The sequence below is a fragment of the Megascapheus bottae genome, chromosome 2, assembly GCF_031878675.1.
Source record: "Megascapheus bottae isolate mThoBot1 chromosome 2, mThoBot2.hap1, whole genome shotgun sequence".
Taxonomy (NCBI): Eukaryota; Metazoa; Chordata; class Mammalia; order Rodentia; family Geomyidae; genus Megascapheus; species Megascapheus bottae.
Window position 1 is genome coordinate 80,313,729 of NC_143510.1, and position 8,452 is coordinate 80,322,180.

Genomic DNA, 8,452 nt, shown 5'->3' on the forward strand with positions numbered 1-8,452 from the left:
CTAGGTCCTTTTAAAAGAGGTTTTCTAAATCGATCTCACACATACACATTGCTGCCATTCACTTTTACTCTAGACCATTTCTGTGCCCACTGGTATTAAACATTTATTGAATGCTTTTTGTTCTTGTGTGCCAGTCCTGGGGCTTGAGTTCATGGCCTAGGCACTGCCCCTGTGTTTTTGTGTGTGTGTTTTTTTTTTCCTCTCAAGGCTAGCACTCTACCATTTGAACCACAGCCCTACTTCTGGTTTATTTTTGCTTAATTGGAGATGAGTCTCATAGAGACTTTTTCCAACCTCGCTGACTTCAAACTGTGATCCTCAGACCTCAGCCTCATGAGTAGTTAGGATTACAGGCAGTGAGCTACCATCACCCAGCCATTTATTGAACAGTTTAATGTACTACGTAGACTAGTGTGATGAAAGCTGTCCTGTAGATTTTAAGAGCTCTTACTGTACATTTCTCCTTAAATCTGGGGGACAGTTGACAAATGACTATTTTAAAAGTTCCATCAGGTGGAACTTTTAAGAAAGGTTTTTCACAAAATACTTCAGTGAAATCCTAAGACCAAGTATTGTCTGTTGTTTCTTTTAGTGACTGCTGTATGTGGAGAACCACTTAAATGTCAGGAACGGATGCCCCACAGGCAAGGAGAGACTCGTGAAGGTGAAATCACAAATGCCACACCACTCCAAAAAAAAAAAAAAAAAGAAAAACCCTGCCTGGAATGCGCGCCTGCGTAGTACGAACCCTCCTGCGCACTAGCTGGACCGGAAGAGCTGGGGCGGGTGTGGGCGGGAACAGGGTTGCTAAGAGAACGTGATGACGTCACGAGCCCACGCGCTCCTCTCCACCAATAGTCACTGCGTGCCGCAGTGACGGTAGGAGCGCGTCACGCTGACGACGCGCGAAGGGCACGGATCTGAGGGCCCGGAGGACGTTCGGCCTCTGTGAGCCTCAGCCTTTCCGAGGGAGCGGTTGGGTGTTCGCCATCTTAGGGAGTGAGTGTGGCCTGGCCTTCCCCGCCCTGGGTGCGGGGAGCGGAGCCCCTGTGGGGCCGCGGCTTTGGCTGTAGGCCCGGTCGGGTACGGAGCTCCCTCGGGAAGGGGCCGTGACCTCTTCAAGGGCGCGCGGAGGCGGGAAAAGAAAAAGGCCCCTGTTGGGATTCCCGGCGCCGGTCACGCCGGCCGGCGCCCTTGCCTTTGCCGCTAACCGTGCTCTCTCCCCCCTAGGAAGATGTTCTCGTCCGTGGCGCACCTGGCGCGGGCGAACCCCTTCCACGCGCCGCACCTGCAGCTGGTGACGGATGGCGCGCCCAGCAGCCCGGCGGGACCCCCGGGCCCGCCCCGACGTTCCCGCAACCTGGCGGCCGCCGCGGTGGAAGGTGAGATCAGAGCCGGACCCTGACCCGGTACGGTGCCCGCTCTGCCCTCCACGCCATCGTGGGGTCCCGAGGTGCCCGCTCGGCCTGGGAGGCCTGGGTGCAGCCTGGAGGACAGGGAAGGACGCGCCCGCCTGCTCCACCCGAAGCCGGCTTCTGTGGATTGCCGGCTCTCAGCCCCTCTGTCCCAGGCCGGTGTCCGGTCGGTGGCCCTCCCTCAAGGGCGTGGAAAGGCCTAGGCCTGGCGTCACCCGGTGACCTCTACGTCCCCAAGGGAGTAGAGGCCCGAGGACAGGCCGTAACTAACCTAACAGTGTCCAGCGCCAAGAGCCTGCTGCTCTGTCGAATCTACTGGATAAAATCTAGATTCCACAGTTCTATCTGCCCCTTGATTTATCAAGTTTCTTTTGTTTTCCTTACAAATAACTTCCCTGACTCATAGTTACCAAGTTTTTCCTATTAGGTGATGTAAGATAAATTCCACTAAGCCGTCTGAGATAACTGGGATCTCTTCTGTTCACTTCAGGCCCCGAGCAATTTTAGAAAGGACATAATTGATGGTACAGATTGGGCTTGTGAGATTTAGAATGATTGGCTTAGTTCAGCATTGATCGTTTATGTTTTAAAATCCCAGCGGCACATACACGCCTAGAAACCTGAAATTGTGGTAGTTGGGAGAAGGTTAGCCTACATTGTGGCTGTAAAATGGAAATGGAAAGTTTATCTTTTTCCAGTAATTTTTGTGCAGTGCTGTGCTGTGTCTTGTGTGGATTTAAAAGTCCTCACATTATTTTCTCTTTTAATTAAAGTTAAAGCTCATACTTAAGTTACTGGATGTGAATTTGCAGGAATTGTGCTCCTCTAGGTTTATGCTACAAAAGTTCTCCATTGAAGATAGTATTTGATTAGTGGACATGTCAGCTGCTAAGAGTTGCTTTTTGGTTTTTAACTGAAGAAGCTATTATTGGGCCGGGAGTTTGGCCTAGTGGTTAAGTGCTTGCCTAGCATGCATGAAGACCCGGGTTCGATTCCTCGGTACCACATACATAGAAAAAAGTCAGAAGTGGTGCTGAGGTTCAAGTGATAGAGTTCTAGCCTTGAGAAAGTCCAAGGACAGTGCTCAGGCCCTGAGCTCAAGCCCAGGACTGGCCAAAAAAAAAAAAAAAGAAGCTATTATTGTAGATAACTTTTAATATGGCAAAATAAGGCATTCCACAGAACCCCAATTTTAAACGATCTGATTTTGACAGCAAATTTCTAGAGGGGAAATCATCTTTCCACTTTTTGGCAAACGGCTGCTCAGCTGGGATAGTGCTGTTTAGCAGGGAATTTTCTTTCATTCCCAGGCCTTTATCATCTCTGAAGAAATACTTACTTGCTTTCTTTTTTTCAATCAAACAGAGCAGTATAGCTGTGAATATGGATCTGGCAGATTCTTTATCCTCTGTGGACTTGGAGGAATTATTAGCTGTGGCACCACACATACAGCATTGGTTCCTCTAGATCTGGTTAAATGCAGAATGCAGGTTTGTTTTGCATGCTGGACTAAAGTATATTGTTGAAGCATGGCTGTTGTGAGATGTAGACATCTACTAACAAGCTGTGTGGAAACCTAACTATCCAGGAGGTAAGTCATTGACCAGTAACACGAGTTCTATATTAAAATGCATGGTGTGTCTTTATCTTATTACAGAGTACAGTTGTGAATATGGCTCCATGAAGTTTTATGCACTTTGTGGCTTTGGTGGGGTCTTGAGTTGTGGGCTGACACATACTGCTGTGGTTCCCCTGGATTTAGTGAAATGCCGAATGCAGGTTTGTATTTTATGGTGACATTGAACTTAATTCTAAATCTTAAGGAGCTTCATAAATGAATTTGAAGACTGCTAGAAATGTTATTAGGAAACTAGACTCAGTATTTAAATTGTGGTCTTTCCATGCTGGTTCTGGGGCTTGAACTCAGGACCTGGGTTAACACTCTACTAGTTTTATGGGGTTAGTTTATAGGATATGAGGTTCAAGGGGGCTGAGAATGTGGCTTAGTGGTAGAGTGCTTGCCTAGCATGCATGAAGCCCTGGGTTCAATTCCTCAGTACTACATAAAGAGAAAAAGTCAGAAGTGGCACTGTGACTCAGATGGTGGTATAGCACTGCCCTTGAGCAAAAGAAGTTCAAGGACAGTGCCCAGTCCCTGAGTTCAAGCCCCAGCACTGGGGGCAGGATGGGGAGGTGATCTGAAGAACTTTCCTGCCTAGACTTGAATAGCAAGTGCCTGGCTAATGTTTTAAATTTGAGAAATGTCTCTTACAAAGCTGTGATACTTGGGGCAGAAATGTGTCCTAGTGGTAGAGTGTCTAGCATGCACAAAGCCCTGGGTTCTATTTTTGGTGCTACATACACAGAAAAAAGTTGTGAGTGGTGCTATGGCTCAAGTGGTAGAGCACTGGCCTTGAGAAAGCTCAAGGACAATGCCCAGGCCCTGAGTTAAAGCCCCACGGCTGGCCAAAAAAAAGAAAAAAGAGACTTTGGCTGCTGATGTTAAGTCCTGGCCAGAGTTCCCCTTCAATACCTACTAGTTTTCATACTCAGTCATTTTATAAGCAGTTCACAAATGTGTGGGTCATGCCACGTCACATTATGTCCCAATATATTGATAAGACCAAGGTTAAAAATACACGTAGAGGGGCTGGGAGTTTGGCCTAGTGGTAGAGTGCTTGCCTAGCATGCACAAAGACCTGGGTTCAATTCCTCGGTACCCACATACATAGCAAAAAGCCAGAAGTGGTGCAGGGGCTCAAGTGGTAGAGCTCTAGCCTTGAGAGAAGTCCAAGGACAGTGCTCAGGCCCTGAACCCAAGCCCAGGATTGCCAAAAACAAAAACAAAAAAACATAGATTTCATAAAAATGCTTATAGTATCCTTATATGAAAATATTGTAGGAATAGTCTTATAATATTTACGTAAGAGTTTTGTCATTTGAATATATTTTAGTTAGGATTATTGAAATAAGAATAATCAGACATCAAACATTTATTTGTCCCAAACAGGATTAAAAGTCTCCTTACCTAAAAGAGAAAGGAAGTGAAATATTAGGACAGAGAGAGGAAGGTGATGTATGTGTATGTATGCCAGCTCTTATAGTACTGACAGATACCTTTGCTAAAGCTTACACATGTCTCTCTTAAAGCAATTTTAGCTTAAATGAAAAGACAAATTTTTTGTATTTTAAAGTTGTATTGTGTGTCTTTAAAATTCACAATTTCTTGTTTTTTCCTTTTTTTTTTTTTGGTTGAGGTGCTTGAACTCTGGGCCTGGGTGCTGTCCCTGAGCTCTTCAGCTCAAGGCTAGCGCTCTACCACTTGAGCCATAGCGTCACTACCGGTTTCTGGTGGTTAATTGTAGATGGGTTTCACAGACTTTAATGGCCAGACTGGCCTTAAACCATGATCCTCAGATCTCAGCCTCCTGAGTAGCTAGGATTACAGGCATGAGCCACTGGTGCTGGGGTTGATCACAAATCTATCACTTTTATTTGCCTTTATGTAGTAATTGAAATCTATTGTAGAAACAAAAGGGAAAAATGAAATGTATTTGTGGATGGGGTTGGATCTTTGCATTTTGTTAATTCTTTTCCTTCTTTCAAATAAAGGTGGACCCCCAGAAGTACAAGGGCATATTTAATGGATTCTCAGTTACTCTTAAAGAGGATGGTGTTCGTGGTTTGGCTAAAGGATGGGCTCCAACTTTCATTGGCTACTCTATGCAAGGGCTATGCAAGTTTGGCTTTTATGAAGTCTTCAAAGTCTTGTATAGCAACATGCTTGGTGAGGTATGTGATTTAATTTGGAAATTGAAACTACTGAGTGTTAAGCTTTTTTGTCTGTTTGTTTGGTGGGTCATGTGGTTTGAACTCAGGCTCTGGGCACTATTCCTGAGTTGTTGTGCTCAAGGCTTATGCTCTAACAATTTGAGTGAGAATGCCACTTTGGGTTTTCTGGTGGTTAGAGATAAAAGAGTCTAGTGTCATGACCTTTGTACATATTGGAGTGTTCCCCCTGCCCCCTTTTTTCCTTTTTTTTGTGTGTCAGGACTGACACTTGAATTTAGTACTTCATATTCTTATTTGGGGGGGGAATGGTCATTTGTTTGACTTGAACTCAGCCTGCTCTTCAGCAACAAGGCTAAAAGTCTATTATTTGAGCTGGTGGTTAATTGGAAATAAGACTCTCATGGACTTTTGTGCCCTGGCTGGCTTTGAGCCTTGATCCTCAGAACTCAGCCTCTGAGTAGCTCAGATTACAGATGTGAGCCACCAACACCGGGCTAACTTTTTTTTTTTTTTTTTTGCCAATCCTGGGCCTTGAACTCAGGGCCTGGGCAAAGTACATGGTGTGTGTGTCTCATCTTACTACAGAGCATAGTTGTGATTAACTCGTTCACACTGTACTGCAGTAAAGCATAATACAACTGTTGAGCATTTGGCTTATGAGCTTATGAGAGCCAGCATCTGTTGTAAGTGGATTGCGTGATGAGAGATACTTAAGCCATTGTGGTACTGCACACTTGTAGTCACAGAATTTGGAAGATTGAGGCAGGAGATCGCCTGTTTGGGAACAGTCTGCGCTGCACAGATGACCCTGTCTCAGAAGACCAAAAAAAAAATAGAAAAACTTAAAAAAAAAAGTCTGAATTATAGTTGCTTCATAGAATCATCAGTTAAATTGGAAACAGACAACTAAACAGTAACTTACTTCACTTTTTAGGAAAACGCCTATCTCTGGCGCACATCACTCTATTTGGCTTCTTCTGCCAGTGCTGAATTCTTCGCTGACATTGCCCTGGCTCCTATGGAAGCTGCTAAGGTTCGAATTCAAACCCAGCCAGGTTATGCCAACACTTTGAGGGATGCAGCTCCAAAAATGTATAAAGAGGAAGGCCTAAAGGCGTAAGTAAACCTTTTCCTGAAGATATTCTCCTGGGGAACTTCCATTTCTTAGTGTTCCTTTGAAAGCTTTTTAATGTCCATTTGCCCATATCAGTGCCCTAAACTCTAGGTGCAAAGAAGGATTAATTAGGACTCTTGTGCAAATCTATTCACAGTTAAGAATTTTCATGTAGTCAGCTACAACATGCTTCCTTAGATCCACCTTTGTGGATGAATCTTGATCTGAGTTCTACTTGTGAACTTCTTGTTTCTTGTAGTTCCAGTCAAAGAAACATCCAGCAACTTTTCGGTTGTATAGTCGAAGGTGCTTGAGTCATTGGCATGTGAGATGAATATACCTGCATGTTAGTCTAGTGTTCTGTTAGAAATGACATGCAGTTATGCTGTCATCCTCTACTATCAGGACTTGACTGGTATGCGGACACTTCCATTAATGATTGATATCTGCTAGTTTAGTAGCTGCAACTGTGTAACCAAGTTTTCCCATTGCCTAGGTTCTACAAGGGAGTTGCTCCTCTGTGGATGAGACAGATACCCTATACCATGATGAAATTTGCCTGCTTTGAACGCACTGTTGAAGCATTGTACAAGTTTGTGGTTCCTAAGCCCCGAAGTGAATGTTCAAAAGCTGAGCAGCTGGTTGTAACATTTGTGGCTGGTTACATAGGTAAGATTTGTTTAGACAAACTTGTCTGTCTGAAATTCAGGATAAATAATCATTTCCATTGGCTTCTGTGAGATACTAAAGAAGTTTATTAATTTCCTACATGTGATCTGAATTCATGAATACTTTGTAATTAGGTTGTAAAGTCCCCATCCTTCTCACAGTATCTTCTTGTCCCCTGTCCCTGTGCCCCCAGCCACCCCTTTGGCCATGGGCTTAAGGTGCTGTCCCTGAGCTTCTTCACTCAAGGCTAGTGTTCTTCCACTTTCAGCTGTAGTACCACTTCTGGTTTCAAGTCTTACTGGGCTGCAATCCTCAGATCTCAGCCTCCTGGCTTTATGATAGTTAATGGTGGTAAGAGTCTCATGGACTTTGCCTGCCAGGACTGTCTTCCAATGGCAAGCTCCTAGGCTGAAGCAGTCTTCCCATGTAGCTGGGACTATAAGGATGTCATCATGCCCAGCTAATCTGACTTTTTAAAAGAATAAGACTAAGGTAAATTAAGATAATGTAGGTAATATAGACCACCATGCAAATTTTTTTAACTAACCTTGAATCTCTTGTCTTGCCTTTTTTCAGCTGGAGTCTTCTGTGCAATTGTTTCTCACCCTGCTGACTCTGTGGTATCTGTGCTGAACAAAGAGAAGGGTAGCAGTGCTACTCAGGTTCTCCAGAGGCTGGGCTTTAAAGGTGAGATAATAGACACTTTTTCCCTCTAAAAAAGAATAATGCTCAAGAATTGCATTTTTTGATTCATATTTTGTATCTGAATCAGGTGTGTGGAAGGGACTCTTTGCCCGTATCATCATGATTGGTACTCTGACTGCACTACAATGGTTCATCTATGACTCCGTGAAGGTCTACTTCAGGCTCCCTCGCCCTCCTCCTCCTGAGATGCCAGAGTCTCTGAAGAAGAAGCTTGGGCTAACCCAGTAGATAGATCAAAGCAAATATGGACTGAATCTGCTTGTTGATCAGTGTTGAAGAAAGTGCAAAAGGAACTTTTATATTGACAGTGTAGAAAATTGTCTATTCCTGAATAATTATGTAGTACCCTTGCGAAGGCAAGAGTTTCAAATTTACTGCTGAAATAAACTAATCTATTCGTGATTTCCTTTTTGTCTGTGAATTTATGGTTACTATAAAAATGAGCTTTTTGGTTGGGGGGAGGGTCACAGGGCTTGAACTCTGCACCTGGGCACTGTCCTTGAGGGGACTACCCCTTGAGCCTCAGCCCCACTTCCCATTTTCTAGTGGTTAATTGCAGCTGGCTTTGAACCACGATCTTCAGATCTCAGCCCCTGGAGTAGCTAGGATTACAGGTATGAGCACCATACCTGGCTTTATTAAACCTAGGGCCTGGAGGGTGGCCTCATGGTAGCATGCTCTCCTAGCATGCATGAAGTTCTGGGTTTGATTCCCTGGAACCATGTACACAGAAAAAGCCAGAAGTGGTGCTGTGGCT

The 8,452-nt window shown here is 44.5% G+C and overlaps 1 protein-coding gene and 1 non-coding gene across 2 annotated transcripts; both read left to right on the forward strand.

Moving 5' to 3' along the window:
* Window positions 1–893: 893 nt before the first annotated feature.
* Slc25a3 (solute carrier family 25 member 3) lies at window positions 894–8,097 on the forward strand. Its single transcript, XM_090328455.1, has 8 exons — window positions 894–999; window positions 1,231–1,382; window positions 3,073–3,194; window positions 5,028–5,207; window positions 6,142–6,323; window positions 6,818–6,990; window positions 7,567–7,677; window positions 7,763–8,097. The coding sequence occupies exons 2-8, from the start codon at window positions 1,235–1,237 to the stop codon at window positions 7,921–7,923; spliced, it is 1,077 nt and encodes a 358-aa protein (XP_090184581.1). The 5' UTR covers window positions 894–999; window positions 1,231–1,234; the 3' UTR covers window positions 7,924–8,097.
* On the forward strand, window positions 6,505–6,749 carry LOC150067397 (small nucleolar RNA SNORA53). The gene has a single exon (XR_016534672.1). It is a non-coding gene; the product is annotated as a small nucleolar RNA SNORA53 (small nucleolar RNA).
* Window positions 8,098–8,452: the final 355 nt, after the last annotated feature.

Excerpts from the sequence above, each read along its gene's own strand:
- Slc25a3 (XM_090328455.1), top strand. The coding sequence starts at position 1,235 with ATGTTCTCGTCCGTGGCGCACCTGGCGCGGGCGAACCCCTTCCACGCG. Across the intron at positions 6,324-6,817 it reads AAAGAGGAAGGCCTAAAGGC|GTTCTACAAGGGAGTTGCTC; the intron begins GTAAGTAAACCT and ends CCCATTGCCTAG. Across the intron at positions 7,678-7,762 it reads CCAGAGGCTGGGCTTTAAAG|GTGTGTGGAAGGGACTCTTT; the intron begins GTGAGATAATAG and ends TATCTGAATCAG.